The sequence below is a fragment of the Leuciscus leuciscus genome (genome assembly GCF_965113295.1).
Source record: "Leuciscus leuciscus genome assembly, chromosome: 24".
Classification (NCBI taxonomy): domain Eukaryota; kingdom Metazoa; phylum Chordata; class Actinopteri; order Cypriniformes; family Leuciscidae; genus Leuciscus; species Leuciscus leuciscus.
Genome location: NC_138723.1, coordinates 28,968,707 through 28,995,539, shown reverse-complemented (window position 1 = coordinate 28,995,539; position 26,833 = coordinate 28,968,707). Strand labels below are relative to the sequence as shown.

Sequence of the window (26,833 nt, the reverse complement as noted above, 5' to 3'; positions counted from 1 at the left end):
CAGAAACATCATCCACAATAATTTATAAGGAAATGAGATTCTTCAATCTGTCAAACTCATTAAAAGTGACTGATACTTTATCTCGTCTGTTGTATAGTGAGAACCAGTGCTTAATTTGTAAATCATAAGGTGCCGGAATAATAAAAATAACATGCCATGTACTCAAATCCCTATTTCGGCTACTCACATTCATTTATTAGTTACACAAATCACATGAGTAATATATTTTCCAATCAAAAAGGCAACTAAAGAAGTCAAGTAGTTCAGTGCCAGTCTTTTAACATTTCTATCGTAAGATATGCCAGACATTAATTTAATAAACATTTAATAATTCAATGTTTAGCTGCTTGCATCTCTTTCTGCGTTAAAACTTAAGCATCATGCTAGATGTCATGCTTTATTGGCCGTTTTAATCATTTTGACATTGGCGAGCGCTGTAATTAGAGGCAGACCAGACTGACAAATTAACTTTAAACTTTTTGACATCCTAACAACATACAGAGTTGGAGAGCAGCAGATCAAAATAAGGAATATCAAATACTGTGTCATTCACATTCTCTATTGATATTGCGTTAATAGCATATTTATGGCCGGAAGGGATAAAAAGAACATGGTAGTTTCTACACTGTTAGCATTTGCATTGCTAATCTTTCCCTTTCTGTCACTACGACCAATATTCTGTTGTATGTTTAGCTCTCGTCGGGAGCGTCCGTAAACGCCTCTTCCGACGAGAGATCCTGATCCGCACAAACAGATCACAAATTAAGCACTGGTGAGGAAATTTGGCATCTTCATTCATTAACTGGCATAATGATTGGCCGACCAAAGTTTAAATATCATGGAAAGTGTTCAGATGTGTTGAGATTTTATACAGGCCAACTTTAAAAGCCCGATTTTTCATTTCCTGGTTGGTCACACCAACAACACATCTGTAGTGTTAATAGTTGTGGCTGTTATTCAGCTTGTCCAGTAAAATGAATTAATAGTAATTTAAAAGCCAATAAAGCCATTTAAAGGTTTCAATAAAGACCTTTTCTTTAATCAATATAGTAGTGTGAAAATAATCATATAAATGTTAAAGCAAATTGTTTTATAGAGATGATTTTACAGTCTTTTTCCTTTACACTGAACTGTATTTTTGGTAAATATATGTGGTTTGAAACGAAACAACCAACAATTTTTTTTTTTTATATATATAAGCATGACATCGAGTTATACACTCAACTGCGCTTTTTTGGGGGTTATAATTGCAGAATGAGTTATGCTTTAACGCCCTATCAAAAATATCACCTTTAATCAACACATGAACTGTTCCAAAAATAGTATTTGAGCTTAATAAAAGCTTAATTGAATTAGCAGATGATTTCATCTATACATCTTCAAACTGAGGAGTATTTTAACCTCTTGTGTATTTTACAGATCGAGGAACATTGACTTAATCATAAAGACGCAGTACTTAGAAAGTACAATAATCAGTACATAAAATCTTCATATGGATTTTTTACGTCCACACGAAGCTACTTCATATGGTAACAGTAAATTATGACGGATGGAAAAAGAAAAAGAAAAAACACCGCAGATTCCAGCTCATAAAAACGGACGTATAATGTGAGAAACGCAGGACTTCACATGCTCGGTCACGGTGTGCGCAATCAAGTAATGATTATAATTCTCTGTATATCTGACATCATAGTCATACAAAAACAATTCAGTTTTGAGTTCAAACCAACGTTCATCGACCAGCATCCACCGAAACACCACCGAAGAAGCACAGCACAGTTCTCACGTTTTTATTTTTGTTGCTCATCCAAGACCTCTGCTTTATTCTAAAGGATGGCTAATATAGTTCCACTTTAGTGAAGTGCTTTTTAATTTCCTTTTAAAACGCATCAAACTCTCCATACCTCGTCAGAAATCAGATAAGGAGTTTCTATGCATCTGCAACTCATCGGTTATGAATGTGAAGGTTCCACTGGCTGCCTTTGATTGGAAAGTCAGCAGCGTTCAAATGCTCATCGAGATGTAGAAGAAAAACTCCATGTCCATGGTCTGATGGGGGACACAGGAGCTTCCTCCGTGGATGACGGGAATCAGGGCCCCGTCCAGATCGTTCATGTACTTCTGAGGCAGGAGGTGGCCACTGGAGCCAGCCTGGTACTCAACCTACAAAAACACAATCAGTGGATTATAAATGCATCTTATGTATTTAATCTACATACTACAGTCTCTTAAGAGTTAATAATGAAGGAGTGATGCCGGTAACAAACCATTTTTTCCAAGAAGCAGCAGTGAAAAATGTTGAATGTCACCTTATACTGGGCAGCAGACTTAAAACTCTGAATCAAATGCTCAAGTCTCAAGATTCATTTCAGTGAACCGGTTCTTTCAGGTGGTTTCAATGAACTGGGTTAAATGTTGAATCAAGCGGTTTAATCCAAACATTGATCTGCCAACAACGTTTACAGCAATCATATTTGTTCTGAAGGGGGTGGATTGGAATCCACTGCTGCTTCAATGTAAATGTAATGAGTGATTATAATCAAGGTATATTCTTCCTTCTAAATATCAAATGAGTTGAATGACTTCTCTGGAGATTTTACTTTGTTATAGAAGTTACCAGAGTGATCACTGGAATGTTCTTTTCATGTATTCTTTAATGTCTATATTTGATATTTGAATGCAGTAACATTGCTTGCCTATTTATCCCGGCTTCCAGAAATGAAATGGGGACATGTTTTGATGTTTTGTGTTTGAGAAAGGTCTTCAACGTGTTAAAACATATAGGGGTCATTGAAGTCTATAGGTTAAGGGACCATTTCTCAGTTAAAGCCTATATTTTCCCTTTAGACTAAAATGTCCTATCCTGAGAGAAAGAACTTGTTATCTTGATGCTTTGAGACGAGACTCCTGTTTATAGTTAGAGCCTGGCCAAATCCAACCTTGGAAAAGATGTGTGTCGGTGTGTGTGTGTGTTAGTCTTCTTGGTTACAGGTTAAGGAACCACTGGCATTGTTGGAGATTGACTGAGTTGTTGTTCGAGACATGTTGGCGCCCAGCAACCCAGATCTGCGACCTGGAAGGTCACGACGTGTCTAACTTCAGGGTCCGAGTGTCAGCTGCATAATCGATGGAGATATGCTTCAGTCTATCTGTATATGTGTGGAAAATGACTATGTTTATCTATTTCTTAGCCAATGAGAATCATTCAACCTGTAAGCAATGACCTTGGAAATGGTATAACTGCTGTGATCTTTGTAACTGTAAGTGGAGCGGCCTACGAACTCCTGTGTGAGTCTTGAAGCTGACTTCTGCTCATGAAACTGCAAACTATCTTCAGTAAAACTTTTCTTCAATTTTTTATAATTCTGACTCCGTGTCTTCTTTCAAACATCTGGTCCTTGGGTCCTAAACTGTTAACCCCTAACAGTTCACAGAAGCTCAAACATACTTGCTTGATGCGTGAGAACCAATGAGGTTCATTCTCGCGTGTTATGCCGCGCGTTTGAGCTTCCGCAAAAACCAATGAGGTTTGTTCTTGCACGTCAAGCAAGTACGGTTGAGCTTCTGTCCGCTGATCAATGTTTATATGTGAATAAAAGCCTAAATTAAATCAGTTAAACTTATAAAGCGATTGAGTCTCTTCAGAAGACTTTAGGATTTCTCTCGCAATTTCTTTTGAACCGTTAGTATTTCGAGTGAATAGAGTTTCAAAGGGAGTGACAAAACTGTCTCAGATTTAATTAAAAAAAATCTTCATTTGTGTTCCGAAGATAAACGAAAGTCCTATGAGTTTGGAACGACACGAGGGCGAGTAATTAATAAGACAATTTTTGGGTGAACTTTCAATTTAAAGGTTCAAAATAGCCTGTTTATAAGCGCAATTTCCATCTTGCATTACAAAATGGGCTTCAGAGTTGATTCATCAACACTCCTGTGTAATTTAGTGCCGGAGATGATTTACCATGTCCGAGTCGGTGGAGACTCGGAGCGCGAGAGAGTTGAATCCATTGGCCATGAGCACGGAGAGGTGCGGGCAGAGGGCAGCGCAGCTGGCGGTGGCAATCTCTCTCTGAAACTGAGCTGATGATGTGAGGATGGCAGATAGGGAAACGTCTGAAGACTTCAGCAGATAGAAAACCTGATGGGAGAGACGTGACGTGAACCAGAGATGACAACAACGAGGAACTCATTGTGCGGGCATCACGCAGTACACACCTCAGTACACCTGATGTTTCGGCCATCCATCTCAAACTCAGAGTCCTGCTGGATCTTGACGCTGGACACTCCCTCCAGAGACTTGCCATCCACTGGACTGGAGACTCTGCAAACATGCAAACACACATAACATGTTATACTTTCTTAGGGGAATTATTTTTCACCTGACACAGCATCTTAACCACTGAAGGAAGCTGAAGGTATGAATTTTAAATAGTGCCCAATTAATGCAGAGAACATTTTCAAGGTTACTTGCAGCAGCAGCCAAACCGATCAATACTGCTTTATCACTCAGTAAAGTGATTATTCAGTACAGTATTGGCAATATTGCACATCCATAAGAAAGCATCTGATAAGAACATACACTTCTGGTCAAAACCTTTGCTTTGGAATGCTTAAGTACACTAATATACTTTTATTCAGCAAGGATATATTAAATTGTATAAAAATATCAGTACCTAAGTAATATTGTGATAGTATAAAAAATAACTAAGCCAGACAGGGCTTAGATTAGGCCAGGATTAGTCCTAAGATCAATTAGGGCATTTAAGTTGCTTTAATAAATGTGCCTAGAAAAAAACATTACTGATGTGCATCCTGAGACAAAACAATGGCACTGATGTATTTTAAGATATGCCAGTGAAAGTGGCTTTCAGTTAAAACAGATCAAACTTGCATTTTAGTCTGAGACTAGACTTAAGCCTTGTCTGTGAAACCGGGGGTTAAAACGTTACAAACTATTTATATTTCATATAAATTATCTTCTTTTGAATTTTCCATTCATCAAAGAATCCTGAAAAAAAAAGTATGACTCTTTCCACAAAAATGTTTTCAACATTGATAATAATAATTATACGACGTAGAAGAACCATTGTTAATAGAGCAATAGTAATAATAATTGAGCATCAAATCAGCATATTAGAATGAATACTGAAATAAATGAATGCCTTGGTGAGCAGAAGAGACTTCTTTCAAAAACATTATCAAAAGTTTGGAAAGATTACGATTTTTAAGTGTAAATATGTATGATAAATCGTTGGTACCCAGTGTTGACAGGTGCGATCCAGTCGACCCAGCGTACATTCACATTCTCTCGTGTCTCTTCTGAATCTGCCTTTCCACAGGGTATCTGGAAGTCGCTCTGGTCCCTGAGGGCCTGTCGCAAACCCTCCATTGTCTCCGGAGGGATTTGCACCATTAACCCATCTAAAGATGAAAGGGGACAGCGTGATGATACAGCTCTGCTTTTTGAGAGTAATAATCTGATGTAGTGTTAAAAAAACTGACTTGTATAAAAGCATTACCCTCCACAATGCTAGATTTGGCAATAAATCCTGATGAGGCTTTCAGAGCACCATTAAACACCACAAAACTAGCTCCAGTCACTGCAAAACAAAGACTTGTCATCTGCTGATATCAGAAAACAAATATGATACAACAAACTTAATAAGACCATACAATACATTATAATATGCATTACAAGACATAATTAATGCATTAACACTTTACAATAAGGTTCAATAACATAAGTTAATGTATTTACTAACATGAACTAACAATGAGCAAAACAATTTTGTTACAGTATTTTTATTAATCTTTGTTAATGTTAGTTAATAAAAATACAAACGCTCATTGTTTGTTCATGTTAGTTCACAGTGGATTTACTAATGTTAACAAATACAACCTTTGATTTTAATACCGTATTAGTAAATGTTGAAATTAATATTAACTAAGATTAATAAATGCTACATAGAACTGTTCATTCTTAGTTCATGTTAACTAAAGAAGTTAACTAATGAACCTTATTGTAAAGTGTCACCAAAACACTTTACTTAAAGCTTTTATATAGAATGCATTATTCAAGTGTAAGCAAATATTTTAGCCCATTTAAGAAAAAACACAAAGTTATTAAATATTTTTTAGCTATATCGCCCAGGATTAGCAGCAGTGCTTGACAAACCTCTCCTGGTTTTTCCTGGTATGCTATTGGCTTGAGTCCGGTAGCTTCCGTCTTCGTTCTGCATGCAAACCAAGTGGGAATCGGCCTCAGTGCTGAAACACGCACCGAAACTGATCACATGCTCATTGGAGGAGTTCACCACCTTCAGCATCTGCAACAGCCAGAAAAACAACAACACAATCAATGACAACAACACAATAAACAACAGCCTGACTGCTGCACAACTCAAGTATAACTCTGACCTCATTAAACCTGGACTTGGGAATCTCGATGTAGCTGTTTCCCAGCTCCATGTGTACTCGCAGACTTTCCACCACGGGTAAACTGTACTGGTAGTTCCTCAGATCCTGTGTTAAAATCAGCAAAACACAAGAATGAAGGAGGATAACAAAGTGTTTGGGGATACAAGGCCTATAGTCACACGTTTAACTACACTTGTAGTTCAGTTCTCTTGGTTCTTTTGGTCCATACCACAAAAGAAAATGATACATTCAGTCCTGGTTAGCATTCACACTGTCATTTTTAAAACAGAGCCTAAAGATACAAAACAAAAAAAAACAGATTTCATGACGTATATTTTGCAACAGAACTTACCTAACATCCAAAACAATGCTGTGTGTGGGTGCTGTATGTGCGCACATATAATGCTATTTTTCCCAGCTGAGAACTCATGAAGAGCTTATAAAATGAATAAAGGAATCAAAACGGCAGCATGAATTCCTCTGTTGCACAAAAACAAAGATCTGCTCAAAGGAAAAGTGTCCTGAGATGAGAGGAACCAGGTATGCTTGAGCATTCTGTCCTTTTTAGGGTCGTATCTTGTGACATCACGTCCTGTTTTTGGTTCATTTAAATGTCTTTGGTCCACGTTGTGTTCCATGTTACGTACGGTCTGACAAGCATCAATCGTAAAGGACTATTATAAATCCTGCACCCGGCTTACATGTACCTTCAGACTCATATGGATGCAAAGAAGAATCACCAAAAAAAAGCCAATTTTGATCAACTTAATTTTCACATTTTTCCATGCCTGTGTCCAGGAAAGTGGCCGTGAGAATACTTGAAAGCACTATAGTTAGAATGGAGACCAAAGAAGCTCTTATATTCTCAGAAATCAAAAGTGGCTCAGAGCTCAAGTACACTTGGAGAGGCCTCAGTCTTGAGCGCTCTCTAATCTCCTTCATTAACTGTCCCTGAGCTAAACCCTCGACTCGGGTTTTACTTGGGTGGAAAAATAGCTTCAAACTATTTGAAATCCTTTAAAATCTTTCAGGGAAAAATCATTCACAAATTAGAACATTTTAATTAAAACCACAATAAACCTAAAATGTAGATATCGAGTATAAGGCTAAAAGCAGATAATCCGGAATCAAATAACTATGATGTTTACGTCAGCTGCACACCATTAAGCCATATAAACATTAAACAGTTATAAACATAAAAATACATTCTTTTCAAAGACATGCACTACAGTTTATACAGGGTCAAAAAAGAAAAAGAAGAAGAAATGAACACTTTTATTCAGCAAGGAACCATTAAATTGATCAAAAGTGACAGTAAAAACATTTATATGTTACATATATTTCAATTAAATGCTGTTCTGTACTTTTGAACTTTCATCAGAGAATCTAGAAGAAAACGAATAACGGTTTCCTCAAAAATATGAACTGCTCTCAACTTGATAATAAGAAATGTTTCTTTAACAGCAAATCAGATTAGAATATTATAATATTTTTCTTAAGGATCATGTGACACTGAAAACTAATGTAATGATGCTGAAAATTCAGCTTTGCATCACAGGAATAATTATAATAATAAAAGAAAAAAAATTCAAACTAGTTACTTTAAATTGTACTAATATTTCACAACATAACTGTTTTTACTGTATTTTTGATCAAATAAATGCAGCCTTTGTGACTAGAAACTTCTTTCTAAAACATTAAACAAAAAAAAACAAAGCTAAAGTTTATATGAATGAGTAAAATACTGCCAGGACAGACAAGTGAGGGTGTAATGTGAACACGTACTGTGAGCAGATTCATGATGGTGTGTCCTGTCTCTTTAAAAACTGAGTCACGGAAACGCACGCTCACCAATGGGCAGGGATACACTGTAAAAAATAAACAACAGATCACATGACTGGAGGGGTGGAACTATGAGCTAATAATATGATATATTCTGATAACAATATACGCTTTAATAACAACATTTTCTTCTCTGGATGTTCTAATGAGGGCTCACCGTTGTATTGTGCCCCTAGAGCGAGCAGCAGTCGGAGGGGAAACACTTTAGCCCACGGCACCTCCAGCTTCTGAATCAAAAGACCACAGAGGAACGAGACCTGCGGCAAAGCAAGACCGTCCAGAGGCTGAAAGGTTGGAGTGAAGAACAGGACGCCTCCATGGTCTTTACTGCCCAGGAAACTATCAGTGAATGTCACATTGCCAAGGTGCTCAACGAACTTCCCTGTGGTGGGAAAAATAAGAAACAACACCATATAAGCCACAATAAATCACTCATTAACATACTGAAAGTTCTGAGTTTTGGTTAAACAGATAAAATATCATGCAACAAAATGCAGCAAAGCTAATAAAAAATTTAAAAACTGTATAATCTATTTTGCTATCAGTATAGTAGTTAAAAAATCTCTAAAGGCCAGAAAGAGGGTGGAATATTGGTTTTGGATAAAAAATAAAAAATAAAATGCTATAAAGAGTAAACTATGGCCCTTTAAGGCAGGACACCAAAGGTGAAGAGGGTAAAAAAAATAAAGTAACTAATAGATATCACCATACTTACCCAATTGATTGATTACATAAATCATTGCAAACATATTTTGTATTTCTGATATGGTATGCTTAAATATTCAAATGAGGCATTATCTAATTAAATATGCACTAATAATATGCATACATTGCCCAATATTCAGATTTCTGTTTTGGAAAAGTCAGGTTCAAACTTCTTGTTTCATTGTGTTGATATAGTAGAGTTAAAACGAGATATCTGTTTATCACTCCCGAAATCTAAAAAAAAATACTGTGAACAGCCAGATAAAAATGTATTTTCAACATGCTTTAGGATGCATGAACAAACCCCTCAGTAAAAACCTTCAGAATACAGATACAACTGAGAAGTTTGGTGTATGTAAGCACTGATTTCTGACTCAGGAGAACAAAATTTGCATTTAAAGATTTGTATTGTATTTGATCTAGTCTGAAACAACACGTTATGAAAAGCCAAATAGCCCAAAATATAAAAACTGCCCAGTGCATTTAGTGCCAGTTGTGTCATGCCTTAAGAGTTCTGGGTGACGTACCTTTCTGTGCATCCTGGTATATACTAACATACAGGTTGAACACGTCTCTAGGCAGGCTGTTTTCCTCTGGGAGACACTCGATTATAAACACCAGCTCTTTCTGGCCAACTCCCTGAAGACCATTAGAGCTCAGACACCAGCACTTCTTCTCACAATCTACAACACAAACAGAGAGACAGAGAGCAATGATGTTCATCAAATGAACAAGTGGAACATGATCACATACTTCAAATCAAGTTCAGACATCGTGACATACATGTGACGATCTTGACGTTCACCAGTAAATTGGCGTTGAGCACGAAGATCAGAGGTTGTGGGCCTCCCTCCTCCAACAGCAGCAATATTTGGCAAGCAGCAGGACGTTCCTCAACTAATAAATCTAATGAAATGAAAAGAAAATGACAGATTAAAGAAAAACAGCACCACATTATAAAGAGTTCACATTATTCTCACATTTGACTGTTGTGACAAAATAATAACCAAAACGGCAGTAGCTTCAGTTTAATTATAATGACATTTATAGGCCAGTTTATATTCAATTCGATACTAATTAACCTCTATACGTAAATAATATTTTGTCATTAACAAATATTAAAAAAATAATGTGTCTAATGAAGTAAATTCATAAAACTTTAACATTTTAGTCAATCTAAAATGCAATCAAAAGAAAATATAAAACAAATAAATATAAAAGAAAATAAATATATTTTTATTTTTGTCAAATATATATATAAATATATTTTGTATAAATTAAAACATGGGTGAAAAAGCATCTTGGTTGCATGATGAAGGATCTAAGGATTCTTAATAGCAACCTGAGTGTGTGTGTTACTTTAAGAGAGCAAACATATACATCTGTATTGTTTTATTTTCTTAGTTAAAAAAAAACTAAGGTTTCACAGACGAGGCTTAAGTCTAATCCCAGACTAAAATGCATGTTTGAGCTGTTTTAACAGAAAGCTACTTCCACTGATACATCTTAAAATTTGTCAGTGTCATTGTTTTGTGTCAAGATGAATATTTTTTTCTAAGGCACGTTTATAAAAGCTACTTAAATGTACTTTAACTAAGACCTACTCCTGGCTTAATCTAAGCCCTATCTGTGAAACCAGGCCTTAATTTTATAATCATTAGGCATTTATGTAGTTGTCATTTTACATCATTTACCATTTCATCATTTTTTATTTCCCCCAGCCCTACCATTTAGACAGGAATGACCTTCAAAATGATGTCTACCATCTGGTAGAAGCCTTTATAAACTCCTTACCCCCATCTTCCTCCTCTCCTGTGGTAATGAGAAGCGGAGGCAGACCTTCGTCATCCTCCGGCACCAGACTGACCGTTCTCTGTACGCAGTTGCCCACCCCACAAAGCAGGCCGTAGTCCCACGGGCCTCTGATGGGCGGGCGGCTCACTTCAGTAACGCTGTCAGAACTGACTCCGGCACTCTCATCAGGCTCGCCAGGAATGTTACCGTCAGGCTGAAAGAAAGCAAATCAATTAATGACTTCAATTGTCACTATCAGTTATCTCCAGCATCAGTTTAGAGGATTTCGGCGTCTCACCCCCGGTGGGTCTGGCGTTACTGGGCTCGACTCCTGAGAGGATCTTCGGGTCTGTACGGAGAGTTTGGTGGTGTCGGCTACCTCACCGTTTGGCAGGATACCATCAGCAAACCACACATGCTTCTGCTCACGTGGAAAACCTACAGGAACAAATATACAGAAACACAAGCGACAGTGTCATTAGGATCAGGCTTGAAACGGGGTATCAAATAAAGTATGCTTGACTGAGATGTGATGAAGAGGAAATTTGTGTACTATTACACCAAATGTTTGCTCACCAAGGCTGAATTTATTTGATCAAAAATACAGTAAAAACAGTAATATTGTTGAATATTATTACAATTAAAAAAAAAAAAAATTCTATTTAAATATATTGCAAAATGTAATTTATTCCTGTGATGGAAAGTTGAATCTTCAGTGTCACATGATCCTTCAGAAATCATTCTAATATGCTGCTCAAGAAATGAAATGAAAGCTGATTGTATGTGCAATATGTTTGTGGAAACCATGATACATTTTTTTCATGATTTTGAATAGAAGGTTCAAAAAAAACATCTGAAATACAAACATTTTGTAATATTTAAATGTCTTTAATGTCACTTTTGGTCAATTGAATGCGTCCTTGCTGATTAAAAGTATTAATTTAGCTAGTGAAGCTGGCCTAGTCTTCCACTCTATATGATGCACTTTGGGACGCAGTCACTCTTTCCTTTCGTAAACTAATTATAATAAGTGGAAGTCACTGTGTTTTATAGCCATAAGAGCTATAACTCAGCATTCTGGCTCAGAGTGCAGTGCGTACCGTCATTACCGGGGTGTTTGAGGACAGACACGGGGACCATGACGGTGGGTGGGGGAGAGTTGAGGGTGCCGGCAGCACGGGCCTGCTGCATGGGTGGTATGGTGGAGCAGTACTCTGATGGGATGTTGGGATTGGGACTGGGCCCAGTGGGGCTCATCATTCTCTCATGGGCTTGAGCTGCACACAGACAAACAAAATCAGTCGCTCCTAAATCAGGCGTCTTTTCAGTGTAGTGAATGAAAGGTGATGCTGGGACAGAGAATGATTGAGAGAAAGGAACAGTGGGGTAGCACATCATTTCACAGTCCTGTTCCCCATGCCTATATACTATGTTCTTATTATAGAATAACTGGGTAATAACTAGGTACTACCCCTAAACCTAAACTTAACCCATATAATTGCCTTATATTACCCAGAACGTAGGTCAGAACACTGTAAGTGCACGTACTGTATAATAGTGTGCAACCAACAGTAGATACATTTTGCTGTGATGAATGAGGAATAATTTTTGTTATAACTCGTGCATAACTTTTTTTAACAGCCTAAATATAAAGTGTAAATTTATGGTCTTAATAAATATTAATTTATTATACAAAATGCACATTATACTAAAGAAAAAACTTTATTTTTATTTTACATCATAATGTAATAACTTGCTCAATATCTGACTTTTTAAATTATGTAACATTAGATTACCCAATAATATCATAGCCTAATATGCAAAATTTGCTCATTCTAAATTATTTATAAACTAATATTGTGCTTTACTCAGATATATAGTGGTGGCCAAAAGTGATGTCTGGAAGGGAGTTTTGTTTTTAAAGACCCTGAACATATTTTTATCTGAAAAAAGGGCAAACTACAGCTACAGGTTTTTATCTTATTATGCAAAAACAAAACAAAAACGCATAGAAAAACAAAAAGCTCACTGGAAAAAGCATACTTTGACTACAACATTATCAGTTATTAATATTTCTTTGGTTCCCTCTTGTATTTGCATGTGTTCATTATTTCTTTGTATGACAGCCTGGCCCAAAATTATCTGCACAATTTATCATGTTTCATTGCGTTATCACAAATTAAACAATTGACTACAAGCACAACTACGCAATATGCTTATCAAATCTTTAAGATTTTTTTCAGTAATATTTGAATAAAGGGTGGACTAATGTGCTGTCATCGATAGACGCTTTTCCACCATCGGGTCGAACGGTTCCAGTTATATTTCCACTTGAGCTCGGTTCGGCACGGCATGATCACAAACTGCTTTCGGCCTGAATTGAACCACGTAGGTAGAATACGTTGCCCTTCAGGTCACTTGTCTGTTGCCAGGCTTCAAGTTTTTCTCTTTAGCTGGCCAAGCTTGCTATTTGAGCTAAATATCTGATAATCCTCCATAATGCGGTCACTATTTACATCTCATACCATCTGTAAAGTCTTGCAGAGAGAGAAAGTGTAGACTGACGCATTTGTATTACATTTAAAAGAGCTCTGATATCAGCTGTGCATTGGAAAATGAAACCAAATCCATACCGGCTGGGCCGGATCGGCAGTGAATGTAATGGGAATGGTTTGGCCCAATGGTGGAAAAGCGGTTCATGTCTTTGTGTGAGGAACGGTCAATATTTACAGAAAATCTGTAGTCGAGTGAATATGTTTCGGTCAGTTCCTCACACATATAACTTCCATATGACTTTAAATAAAAGCACACTGTCAAGTATGAACTACTTTTATGGAGCTTGATAAACCTTGGTTTATATGCTTTCATTTCACTAAAAAAAGAACAGCATCAACATACTGCCGTTTGCAATCCACAAAAGAAAGTCAAGTGGCTTTGAAACAACTTGAGTGAATGATGACAGAATTTATATTTTGGGGAGAACTGCCCCTTTAAATGCACTGTGAATGCAGTGAAAGATGATGTCATACATCAAATATATTTATATACTGTACCTATACAGTACCGTTCAAAAGTTTGGGGTCAGGAAGATTTCTTTTTAAAGAAATTAACTTCAGCAAGGATGCAATAAGTTGATCAAAAGTGACAGTCCAAATAAAAAGTCAAATAAATGCTGTTGTTTTTAACTTTCTATTCATCAGAGAATCCTGAAAAAAAAAATATTATGGTTCCCACAAAAATATGAAATAGCAAAAGTTTTTTCAATATTGATAATAATAAGAAATGTTTCAAATCAGCAAACTGGAATGATTTGTGAAGGATCATGTGACACTGAAGACTGGAGTAATGATGCTGAAAATTCAGCTTTGATCACAGGAATAAATTGTCCTTGGTGAACATAAGAGACTTCTTTTAAAAACATTATACAAGATTCCAAACTTTTGAACGGTAATATATTTGCTGTACACTTAATTTAAACAGTCATTTTACACTCTAGCTAAAAAGTGTTGACCTGTGGTAAACCAAGTTATAAGCAAAGTCCAAAGTACAGACCTCATTCAAGCTGAGTCACATTCTAATAAATCAAAACCATCAAATGTTTACAACACCACAGGCTTGGCGTCTTTAACCGAGAGCATTGAGGGTCAATCACAGCAAGTTGTTATTAAAGTGATGGGCAACGAGCCACCAAACTAAACTCAAGAAACAGGACGTCCAGTGCAAACCACAGCCCAGTGTACAGACACCCTCTCAAGCCATTAGTCATTATGTTGATTAAGGCTCATGGATGCTCATCGACCTGATTACACTGGCACTGCTTGTGACACCTGCAAAACATGTCAGCTAGAGGCACAAACGCCAAAATATGCTGGCTCACGGCGAAAACGGCTACCACGACAAGACAGATGGAAACTGTGAAGCCAAGAAACAGCAGGACCAAACGTCCTTGAGTATTTGGGAAATTCACACTGGAACAACTAAAGTTAAAGTTAAAAAACGTAAAAGAGTTAACAAAATAAAGCCACTGAGTGATTATTCAGTTCAGTGATATCCTAATCTTACCTCATCCCAATTTAACTCCAACCCAAATTCTGTTCCAGGTTAATCACGGGTTGCATGTTAGTCTCCCAGGACGGCGTTAGTGTGCACCGAGCGGAGGAGGAAGTGTCCATCTTGCCGATGAGCGCGAGAGAGTCCGCGAGTGACTGAGATAGAGGGCGCATCCTTGAGCCTCTCTCATCCCGGATGGGGCGCAGCTCACTTCCGCAACCCCACACTGAGTTCTCGTCTGTCCTGGACCAGGTTCCAGCCCTGCGAATATCACTGGCTCCGAGTGCAAGCTCAGTCCGTCACACACACGCACAAGGTCGTATTAAATGGCTGCCCTGGGCTGAGAGTGGTGACAAACCCTCCTTTCCTGAAATGTGTACTGTGCTGAAGACAAGATGTGTGTGTGTGTGTGTGTGTCTACATCGATTCCTCAACCCGGAGAGTGAATGAGAGAGAGAGTGTCACGTATACTGCACCAGGTGGGTCCGGTACACACACACACGCACACACCCACACACACACACACACACACACACAAACACACATTCAAGGACATGCACCAGTGCCCTGGCTCCACCCAGCCCTGCACCAAACCCTGCGAGAGCTGGCTGGCGACTGACGCTCTGTGATGAATGTCCTTTTTAATGAGCAAATGGACCGCACGCTCGGCCACACACCGTGTGCCAACCTCTTTTTATAGACCATCCAGGACGAGAAAAACAAAAAAAAACACCAAAAAAAAAACCAAAGCCTTGATCTTCTTCATTACATCAGTCCTTGAAAAATAAAAGAGCTTCGGATGTTTTGTCCAAGAAAAAGTTTGCCACAAATTAAAAGGGACGCAAGTGCCCCATGAGCCAGTGTTGTTATTGTCACCTAAAACTAGCAACTAATAAGCTGAAATAAATAAAATACAAATATGAGATGAAAAACTTAAATAAAAATAAGAAAGGCTGCATTGGCAACTAACTGAAATAAATAAGTTGAAGTGGAAATATTAAAATGACTCCAACTCAAATATAAATTGAAGCTAAATAAGATAAAAACTAATAAAAATGACAAAAGCACAGAACAAAATTGCTAAAAGGAACTGAAAAAGATACAAAAATCAATTCTAATGAATAACACTAAAATAACATTGTCATGAGTCTTAATTTATGACAGCATTACGTCACAACCAAAGGTGTCAAGTAACGAAGTACAAACCTTACTTAAGTAGACATTTTGGGTATCTATAGGCCCTACTTTACTGGAGTAATTATTTTTCAGCCGACTTTCTACTTCTACTCCTTACATTTTCACGCAATTATCTGTACTTTCGACTCCTTACATTTTAAAAATAGCCTCGTTACTCCAATATCATTTCGGCTTGTTTTCATTCCGGCTTGTCATCGTAAAAAAACTATCCAGATAAATCGCACGATCCAGATAGAGTGAATTTGATTGTGGTTGGATGAGAAGTATAAACATATACCATTCCGACACCCTATTGGTTTGTACGCGAGATTGGGCGGTTTTGAATTTGATTGTGCGGGTAAAAAAGGGTTTGGGCGGGTGGACAAAATCTGGGCTGGTTTGGGGTCAGTTCGGCGGTTTTCAAACATCTACATTTTAAAGTCTAAATGGTTAAAACACTAAACTAAAGTGTGCATGTAGTCCATAAAATCAGTCATCATGACATTACTAAACACACACGCCCATGCAGAGTCAGCTGGCGTTGGTGTTGACGTCACCGACGAGCACGCACTTTTAGCCAATCAGCGATCAGCAGGCGGACGCGATTTAGCGCGATAAGTTGAAGCTGTATGTTCAAGTGATTGCTAATGCCAAAGTGACATACTATACAGTAAGTTGTATCTACAGTAAAGAAGAGTGAGATAGTGAGCAACTCTAAAAATGTACACGTGGTGGGAGATGACTCGATGGTGATGAATATAACTCTGAGAGGAGAGAGCACAGTTGAATGACTTGAATTGAAATCGAATATGGGACAACTCCTGTCCATGGTCATGTGCATACCAGCCTAGCCAGACATCTGCAACTTTTACACCGTCCAGACTGCATGCGCTCTACTTGTCCCTGACAGCTGCTGAAAAAGGTTTGAATCAACGATGAATCAGTTTTGACTGCTAAACTCTGCGTCATGTTCTGCAATGTGTACTTCCGAGGGTTAAAGTCATCGGTTCATTTCTTGATTTCTGTTTTGACAGTGTCCACCTGGACATTTGAGTCATATTTGCTTATTCTCCTTAATTGTTGCCCTGTTTTGATCCGTTTTCCTGGAAAATTATTTATTTTTTATTTAATTTTATCATCGTTTTGTTTTAAGGAGATAAAAATGGTGCTTATCAACCTTGAATGACATGGTAATAAAATTATATCACATTATTTTGGCAGTCAAATTTGGGGCGTTTTTTTCTTGGAGTGGGCAGGTTTTGGTAAACTTTTGGGCTGGAAATCACCGTCCCAATCTGGCAACACTGTGCACCATTACAATACTTATAGGCAACTAGTCATCATATCTTCTGCTCCATGAAACACGTTAATGCTCAGTAGTACACATATATGGTTCTTTAATGTATTTGCATTGTACTAAAATGCGTTCATTTTCAATGGACATACACTCACCTAAAGGATTATTAGGAACACCTGTTCAATTTCTCATTAATGCAATTATCTAATCAACCAATCACATGGCAGTTGCTTCAATGCATATAGGGGTGTGGTCCTGGTCAAGACAATCTCCTGAACTCCAAACTGAATGTCAGAATGGGAAAGAAAGGTGATTTAAGCAATTTTGAGCGTGGCATGGTTGTTGGTGCCAGACGGGCCGGTCTGAGTATTTCACAATCTGCTCAGTTACTGGGATTTTCACGCACAACCATTTCTAGGGTTTACAAAGAATGGTGTGAAAAGGGAAAAACATCCAGTATGCGCCAGTCCTGTGGGCGAAAATGCCTTGTTGATGCTAGAGGTCAGAGGAGAATGGGGCGACTGATTCAAGCTGATAGAAGAGCAACTTTGACTGAAATAACCACTCGTTACAACCGAGGTATGCAGCAAAGCATTTGTGAAGCCACAACACGCACAACCTTGAGGCGGATGGGCTACAACAGCAGAAGACCCCACCGGGTACCACTCATCTCCACTACAAATAGGAAAAAGAGGCTACAATTTGCACAAGCTCACCAAAATTGGACAGTTGAAGACTGGAAAAATGTTGCCTGGTCTGATGAGTCTCGATTTCTGTTGAGACATTCAGATGGTAGAGTCAGAATTTGGCGTAAACAGAAATGAGAACATGGATCCATCATGCCTTGTTACCACTGTGCAGGCTGGTGGTGGTGGTGTAATGGTGTGGGGGATGTTTTCTTGGCACACTTTAGGCCCCTTAGTGCCAATTGGGCATCGTTTAAATGCCACGGCCTACCTGAGCAATATTTCTGCCCATGTCCATCCCTTTATGACCACCATGTACCCATCCTCTGATGGCTACTTCCAGCAGGATAATGCACCATGTCACAAAGCTCGAATCATTTCAAATTGGTTTCTTGAACATGACAATGAGTTCACTGTACTTAAATGGCCCCCACAGTCACCAAATCTCAACCCAATAGAGCATCTTTGGGATGTGGTGGAACGGGAGCTTCGTGCCCTGGATGTGCATCCCACAAATCTCCATCAACTGCAAGATGCTATCCTATCAATACGGGCCAACATTTCTAAAGAATGCTTTCAGCACCTTGTTGAATCAATGCCACGTAGAATTAAGGCAGTTCTGAAGGCGAAAGGGGGTCAAACACAGTATTAGTATGGTGTTCCTAATAATCCTTTAGGTGAGTGTATATATAGCCTTTAATTTAATTAAAAAAATTGAAAAGTATGCATTAAAAGTATTACAAAGCGTGAAAGTATAGTTACAAATTAAATGGGGTATTCACTGCAGACAAGATGGGATTTTTATCAAACTTGGCTGTCTATACAGTAAAATGCGAAGAAAACGAAGAGACTGCATAACTAGTAGGGATTTGACTCCAAACTTCATTATTCAAATATAATTCGAATATTTTAAAAAATGATATTCGAACGAATATTAGGCATCCTTTAATATTCGAACCTGTTATGGGCATTATTTTTTGTAAATGTGTTTGCTTGTAAACGTTGTTTCCAATTCAGATTCCAAGGTTTTTTCACGCCTGGTGAAGTTGTGAATCGCAAACTCTTTAGCAAGGCTATTATTGGTCATCTGGGCTCCTGTAGGTGGCATTAGCGTCCTGGTTAGCACCTATTTTGTATACCAAAACAATGGCCGTGCCAATGCCTACAACAACCACGCCTGACGAGGAGTTCGAAATCTACACTCCTGACAATTTGAAAAGCAATGTGTGGCGCTACTTTGGGTTAACAAAGAAACAGGGAAAAATCACAAGTTTTTAATAAAAAAAAACAGTCGTGACAGTGTGTTTTTCTTCTGAAAACATCATTGCCTGCCTATTGACATTGACTGATACACTGCCCTCTGGTGGACAGAACATATACAACTTAAGTTTGATACCACTATAGGTCTTACAGAAGGCATTTTAATGGTCAAAATATTATTAATAAATATTCGAATATATTCAAATATTAATATTAATAAACAAACGAACTTCGAATATGATTTTTGGGCAAAAGTCAAAGTCCTAATAACTAGAGAAACAGAGAACAAGGCATGCCAAAAACTTCCAACACCCACTCGTCAGACTTTTGCTGACAAATAAACAGGTATATCTGGGTGAAGGTGACATGGAGAAACATGGAGTGTGACATTGTAATAATGCAAAGCGGGTTGAAAATCGGCAAACTTATCCTTTAAGTGAAGTTTATTGATTGCAAGAAAACTGCCTGTTTTCTGCCCTTTGACCATCAGCAAAACTTTACACCTTCCACAACGTCTGACCAACATGTAAAGTGACTAACTGCAGTTGTTTTGCCTCATGTGCAAAACAAATGAAATGCGTGTAGAATTAAAAAGAAACGCAAACTATAATGATACCTATATAAGTGCCCACTCTTTTTTCAAATACAAGGTCAATATTGATTTTCACTAATGACAAAACAACAAATTATCTGTGAATTTATATGGAAGGAGCTTTCCATCTTTACCCTCCTCATGTTACGTTGCATTCGGAGATCGACTATTTTTGACTGTCAAAATGCCGGCGGACACACAGCTACAGTGAGTCATTCAAAATCTTTCTTTTTAGTAAACTCTGTGTACACAAACAATGTTGTCAATGCTGGAGTTCATGTGTAGAGCCTCTGGTGATACTTCCAGCACAGTTTCATGTTGTGTCGAGCCTTCTTAGTGTTTTAAAAATAGCGATTTTTGATGCTAGCATAGAAGTGCCCCAAGCTCTCCCATTCAAAAGGCAATTTGACCGAAAACGAACATACGGTCAAACTTAAAAGTGCCGTTTCCATCCTAATTATACTTATACACGAAAGTTTGACTCAGGTAGATTAACAAAAAGACCATATTGCATTTTGGCGAGAGTTACCCTTTAAAAAGCTGTGCCATTTTACAAATCTTCCTATCTATCTATCTATCTATATATAAATAATAGTATATAGGTCTGGTGAGTAACCATAAAAAAGTAACTAGCCAATGGCAATTCTATTGCCAAGCTGTGCGTAGAGGCAACTTGCCCTGATATATCTTAAAATATATCAGTGCCATTGTTTTGTTTTAAGATGCACACCAGAATTGCATGTTTATAAAAGCTACTTAAATGTCCTAATTGAACTAAGGCCTAATCTAAGCCCTGTCTGTGAAACCAGGCCTCAGAGTTTGAACATTAACTTAATGGTTAAAGCTTTCATTATTGATGTGAACTGGCCTTTAGAGTTTCTGTCTGTCCAGAACAAGTATTTCACAGTAGTTTTTCCACAAAAGCACTCATTTCATCAACCTAATTTGTGTCCAGCTAGAACTAAACAATACTTTGTGTGCCCCATTTCTACACTGACATGAACTACTGCCACAGATTGTCCAACCTTTAATATATGGGTGTTCTTATTATGATGGATATTTTAAAGGTAGAGTAAAATATTGAATATTGCAGTAGATTTCATTAAGACAGATTGGCAGCATATTAAAGTGGTTAAGCAGCACTCACCTCTCTGTATGGTAACGTGGCAGATGACACAAACCCTGGCCTCTTTGTCCAGATATTTCAGTCTGCATTTACGGTTGCAGCATCCAGCACAGTACACCTGCAAAGCAGACAACATTATTCACTCAAAACACTGGGTAAACGCAGTACTTCATCAAGCATAAACCTGGAGAAAACTCTCTAGCGTCCTTTAGCCCATTTTATTTATTGCCCCAATATGTCATGAAAACGGCAACTCAGTGCAGCAATTCAAGCTGGAAACTATATCAGCGCTAAAAATACATCCCGCTGACCCGGCAAATCTGCCTCTATATTTAGTACCTCCAGTGGAGAATAAACCCTACACTGACGTAATGAAAACAAAAGAGACCTCACAAAAAAAAAAAAAGCTAAAATGAATACTTTTGCTGTCTAAGGCAGAGGACTACAGGTTTAAGGCTTTCCTGCGGTTATAAATAGACAATAACTAACACAACGGCAGGGTTGTGTCACAGATCTTTGCTCTAAATCAAGGCAGCTGACTGCATGTAAATTCATTGATTCACACTGCGGTTATTTGCCTTTCACCTCTGAGAGTCAGAACACATTCAACAACTACAAAAGTCACTTTCAGAAGTGAAGCAAACACATTACTGAGTTCATTTATGCCAAATAAACTCTGACCGGGTGAAAGGGGATTCGTTTGTAATAATGACCGTCTGACTGTACATATCTTGCTTATTATGTGGATACTCACACCACCATAAATAATAAATGAACATGAAATATTAATTTGAGTTTAAACTATTTTGTTATTTGAGAAGAAAGAGCGCGGAGTAATGTTGTAGACAAGGAAATCGCTTCTCTGGGACAAATGCCAATTATACAGTTTAAAACAAGAAAATAAACAATATTATTTATAATTAATAACAAAATAAATAAACAACTATTCAACCGTTTTTAATGTTTTTGAAAGAAGTCTCTTATGCTTACCAAGGCTGAATTTATTTGATCAAAAACAGTCATATTGAAACATAATTTTAAAAAACTATTTTCTATTTGAATATATTTTTTTAAATATAATTTATGATGATGCAAATCTGAATTTTCAGCATCATTACTCCAGTCTTCAGTGTCACATGATCCTTCAGAAATCATTCTAATATGCTGATTTGCTCCTCAAGTAACATTTCTTATTATTATCAATGTTCGTATTTTTGCAGAAACCATGATACAATTTATGTCTTTACTGTCACTTTGATCAATATAATGTATCCTTGCTGAATACAAAGTATTAATTTCTAAAATCTTTTTGAATGGTTGTGTGCATAGCATGCATGTATTTTGCTTTGACACACTGAGAGATAACAAACGTACCTTTCCACATGCTCTGCAATGGTGTCTCCTCTTAGTAAAGGTGAATTTTTGTTCACAATTCATGCAGTTAGGGGCCTCAGAGTCCGGGACCCACGGTGGCTGCTTAGATCCCAAACCCTCGGCCTCGAGACCTGCCGGATCGACAGATTCCCTGTCCTCCAGGGTCTCTCCAGGGTACGGTGGAGGCTCTGAGAGCTCATCGTGTCCATAACTGGCATCATATTGCTGATAAGAAGGAGGTTCACAGTCATTTTCATCTCGGTTGGGCGAAATTTGCGAGTCGTTCTCCGCAGCAGGACCTGCCAAATCGGCTTCGGCACGACTGCTTCTGTGTCTTTCCGATGGAGGCCGTGCGGTTTGGTTGGACAACTGCTTTGGTCTCGCCCCGCCGTAATTTAACTCTTGGTTGGGAGAGCAAACTGATTGAATCTCAACAGGGCTGGTTATGTTTTCATGGCTAATTGTTTGCGTGGAGTCTGTTCTCAGCGGGCTGCTGTCCTGAGACGAAGAAGAAACGTTTGAACCCTCGCTCTCCTCCATATACTGAAGTGAGCCGTCGCTCTCAGGAGAGGCAAACGTGTCTACTTTACAGCTCTGCAGTTCCTCATCTAAATAGCCATCGCCATTTCCGTTAAATTCTGAAAAACCATCATCTGCGAATTTTTCTGCATCGGCGTCAGAGTTGATTTTCACACCCTGACCCATTAGAAAGGCATCTAGCTCCTCATCCGTGACCATCATCGCGGTCTGGTCACTTTCAGGAAGGTAATCGTTAGCGATACCGAACTCATAGGAATAATTTGGGCTCTCTGAATAGGGTGGTGACGGGTTGCTTTCACACATATCTCTACAGGTTAGTTTATCTGTAGGCGAAAAGGTGCGCTTAAAGTTTCTTTCAGGGTAATGGCCTGAGACAGCAGACGCCCTTTCGGGGTTCGACATGATCTGGACTAGCTCAGGTTCGTCTTCAGGTGAGGAATCAGGCCTACTGGAGGAGAATGGATTTACAGGCTCTTCTAAAGGAAGAATTAACTCTTCAGCCTCTCGAATTGCTGAGTTTATTTCCAGTTCAGCCTCATCTTTGGTTTCTATCACTGCTGCCTTTTGAGGGTCTAAAGACGCCACGAGAGATCCACACATAGAAACGGCCATCGGCAAACACGACAGAGAAGACTCCTTCTCCGAGGAGGGACTTCCAGCTAAATCTTCTGGATTTTTGACACCAGGATCTTCACACTGTTGTGAATCCGGCTGGAGCGATACGGCATGCTCATCATTCGTTACTGAGACATCTTCATCTGTAGCATGAGAAGCTGAATTACTAACATCTTCCTCATTCATTGGAATGCATTGAGAATTGTTCTGATCACTGAAGCTTGATTCTTCAGGACAAGAACTTTCGGTCTGTTTGCACTCCAAAGCTGTGATGCTAGTTGGTCCATGAGGGTCACTAAAGGCCAGTAATATGACATCCAGCAGACTGAAGGAGTTAGAGTTAATCTCAGAGTCATGTTTTGGTAATTCACCGTGGTTGGATTTAGAAAAATCTTCTGGACAAGACACTACAGGACTATCGAAGTCCACTAGAAGCTCCTCATTGGTTTGCTTCTCAGGAACGTCCAGCTCTTCCTGACTACTGGCTTGCTGGAGGTTTGCAGAACCCGTGTCATTCACCAGGTCACACACAGGCTTCAGCGACCGGTCCGGACAAGGAGGAGCCGAACTTTTGTTACCTCTGCTATCGACGGAGGACAGGAGGTCCACACCTGTGAGTGGCCGTTCATTTGAATAAGAATCTTTTTGGTTTAGGGTAATACTTTGTGATGTAAGTCCATAGTGCAGAGCGTTGACGTCTGGGAGTGTTTGCGAGACCTCTGGGAGTGTTTGTGAGACCTCTGGTATGAAGCTCTGAATTTCCAAATGGTGACCCGGGACGAGCGTGGAGTCGGGACAAGGAGGGCTTGCATATGTGGTGGGCTTGTTCTCAAGCTCCTCTGAAAACAAAGTGAAACATTAAATTAATTTACAATATAGTTTACATCAAAACATCACCTTAACCGTACAAACGGTACTTTACTTTACTCGCTTTGGTACTATTTTACTACTTTTTGGGCGGTGATATCAAATACAAATTTGGAACACAACTTGGTTAAACATATAGCTTTGATTTTCTAGCAATTTTAGGGTCCAAATTATTTATTAACTATAAGATCAGACAGCATATATGTATGATAAAGCTTTTTATTTGCTTTATGATATTATAAAACTTTAGAAACTAGCTAGAAGATATATACATGTTTTATACATACAAGTAAGATTTTTCAATGTTTTTGAAATAATTCTCTTATGCATCAAGGCTGCATTTATTTGATCAAAAATACATTAAAAAAAAACTGTAATATTGTGAAATATAATTTAATATCACTGATTTTATTTAAATATATAGTAACTGTAATTTATTCCTGTGATCAAAACTGAATGTTCAGCATCATTACTACACAGTCTTCAGTGTCACATAATAATAATAATAATAATACTAAATTATAATAATTAATTATTATCAATATTGAAAACTAGTTGAACTGCGTCATATTTTTGTTGAAACTTTAATAAATTTTTTCAGGATACTTTGATGAATGAAAAGCTCAAAAGAATAGCATTTAGGCTATTTTAAACAGAATTTCACTAATGTAGTGTGTGTATACAATTTGAATTCAGGAAAAATTAGACACTGGTCATTAAAATTAAAATTAATTAACCCCAAATGTATTGTTGTGCCCTCAGTCCCTCACCAATTGAGAAGTGCAAAATAAATATTTGTAACACTGTAATAAGGGTAAAGCAAACATTTCAAACCTGCATTGAGTTCAAAGTCATCCAAAAGCTTGTCCAGGTCGCACACAGCAGCCTTAAAATAACTGTCCATCCTAGGACGGGATACGATACACCTCACTTACCCCTGCAGAGAAACTGGGGCAGATAGGACAGAACCACAAGTTAAAAATCATACATTTCCCCCAAATCTGACTAGGTAGTTACAGACACTGGATAGTCAAAATAAGAAACAAATAGACATGAATTCCTCAATGCTTCAATAAAATAAGTCACAAATGCGTAGGGAGAAATATCTAAGATATGACAAGCAATAAATTATGCATAATGAGCAAAACCAAATGTTACTGAGTATTTTCAACATTTGCATTGGCAATAACTCTTTTAGATGTTTAGCTTGTTTGGATTTACTGTGAAGTGAGAAGGGGAAATGTGATTTCACCAGGTCTGCGGAGCAAATCAGACTTGAAAAACACATTGTAAACAACAACACATTATAAACAAGAAAATATAAATACAAAAACAATATATTTAATTAATACACACAGAATATGGAAACTGTCCAGGATTCATCAACGATATCAACGTTTCCAAAGGGCTGTTAATTATTCATCTAAACGAACAGGATAACGTTCACTTTGTGCTTTTAGACATATTATTTTTCTTTAATAACAGTAATACCATTATTTAACTAAGATAAATGGTCAATAATTACCCATATGACTATCATTTTCCTGCCCAGAGCACTTTGCTGTCAAAAACTAAGAAAGCACAGCATTAAACCCGTTTTAACACACAATAATAAGACTTTCTTAAAATCAACCCTATAACAGCAAAAATAAGCAGTAATTTATTATTTTCATAAAGTTATATTAGCTGTTCAATTATCATTAGCAATCTGCTAACTAGCTTCTAGCGGTTAGCGTCATATCAAACACCAACAAAAATACACATAAAACGGGAATATAATTTTGTATGATATCATTCCGCTTCATTAGCTACCTTCATATGTGTCATTGTTCAGTCGTCTTCGTTTTTGCTGTATTCATATGAAATGTTAGTGTATTTCACCATTAGCAGCTCGCTAATATTTTCTGGTTCCTCACAGACAGTGAATTCCACAGTCGCTTGCGCGAGCGACCATTTCCACCCGGCGCAAGAATCACTGTTTAAAGGGGACGCGCACTATTTTTGATTGTGAAAAATCTTATTTTATTACAGTATGTTAATGTAAGTCTATAATATTGCAGTAACGGTATACTATATAATACTATGGAAGTTTCCTTCACAGGATAAAAAAAGGTAATTGTGACTTTTTATCTTACAGTTCTGACTTTTTGTCACAATTGCAAGTTCATTTCTCACATTTCTCGCAATTCTGAGGGGGGAAAAATCACAATTGCAAGATATAAACTCAGACTATTATAATATAATATAATATAATATAATATAATATAATATAATATAATATTGGCTATAAGGGATGCTCTGATCAGGATTTTTTTTATCTTTTGAGCTTTATATAAGTAATAATTAAGCTCTTTGTTGAATGTCAGTGTTGTTTTGTGTGTGTGTGTGTGTGTGTGTGTGTGTGTGTGTGTGTTTTCACATAAGTAAAACCACAGACGTTATTTACAGTAATGCTATGGATTGTGGTTTTAACTGAGAATCAAATAAATAAG

General features: G+C 37.8%; 1 protein-coding gene and 1 long non-coding RNA gene across 5 annotated transcripts in view; one reads left to right on the top strand and one right to left on the bottom strand.

Moving 5' to 3' along the window:
• The window catches only part of LOC309489360, a 92,985-nt gene that overhangs the window by 45,344 nt on the left and 20,808 nt on the right, over nucleotides 1-26,833 (top strand). The window lies entirely within an intron of this gene.
• Nucleotides 170-26,328, bottom strand: zfyve16 (zinc finger, FYVE domain containing 16). Of its 4 annotated transcripts, none has more exons than XM_082157934.1 (18): nucleotides 26,154-26,326; nucleotides 25,176-25,289; nucleotides 22,320-24,313; nucleotides 20,967-21,063; nucleotides 11,859-12,035; nucleotides 11,057-11,196; nucleotides 10,759-10,972; nucleotides 9,748-9,870; nucleotides 9,492-9,647; nucleotides 8,417-8,641; nucleotides 8,203-8,285; nucleotides 6,418-6,522; nucleotides 6,176-6,326; nucleotides 5,520-5,600; nucleotides 5,259-5,421; nucleotides 4,216-4,321; nucleotides 3,962-4,138; nucleotides 170-2,163 (listed from the first exon to the last, which is right to left on the bottom strand). In XM_082157934.1, exons 2-18 carry the CDS (start codon nucleotides 25,243-25,245, stop codon nucleotides 2,005-2,007), a joined length of 4,221 nt encoding a protein of 1,406 aa, XP_082014060.1. In that variant the 5' UTR covers nucleotides 25,246-25,289; nucleotides 26,154-26,326; the 3' UTR covers nucleotides 170-2,004. The 4 variants fall into 4 exon arrangements, with proteins under 4 accessions (XP_082014060.1, XP_082014061.1, XP_082014062.1 ...); XM_082157935.1 differs by having other exon boundaries at nucleotides 11,868-12,035; nucleotides 26,154-26,325; XM_082157936.1 differs by lacking the exon at nucleotides 11,859-12,035.

Excerpts from the sequence above, each read along its gene's own strand:
- zfyve16 (XM_082157934.1), bottom strand. The coding sequence starts at position 25,245 with ATGGACAGTTATTTTAAGGCTGCTGTGTGCGACCTGGACAAGCTTTTG. Across the intron at positions 9,648-9,747 it reads GAACGTCAAGATCGTCACAT|ATTGTGAGAAGAAGTGCTGG; the intron begins GTATGTCACGAT and ends TTTGTGTTGTAG. Across the intron at positions 5,601-6,175 it reads ACCAGGAAAAACCAGGAGAG|TGACTGGAGCTAGTTTTGTG; the intron begins GTTTGTCAAGCA and ends TTTGTTTTGCAG.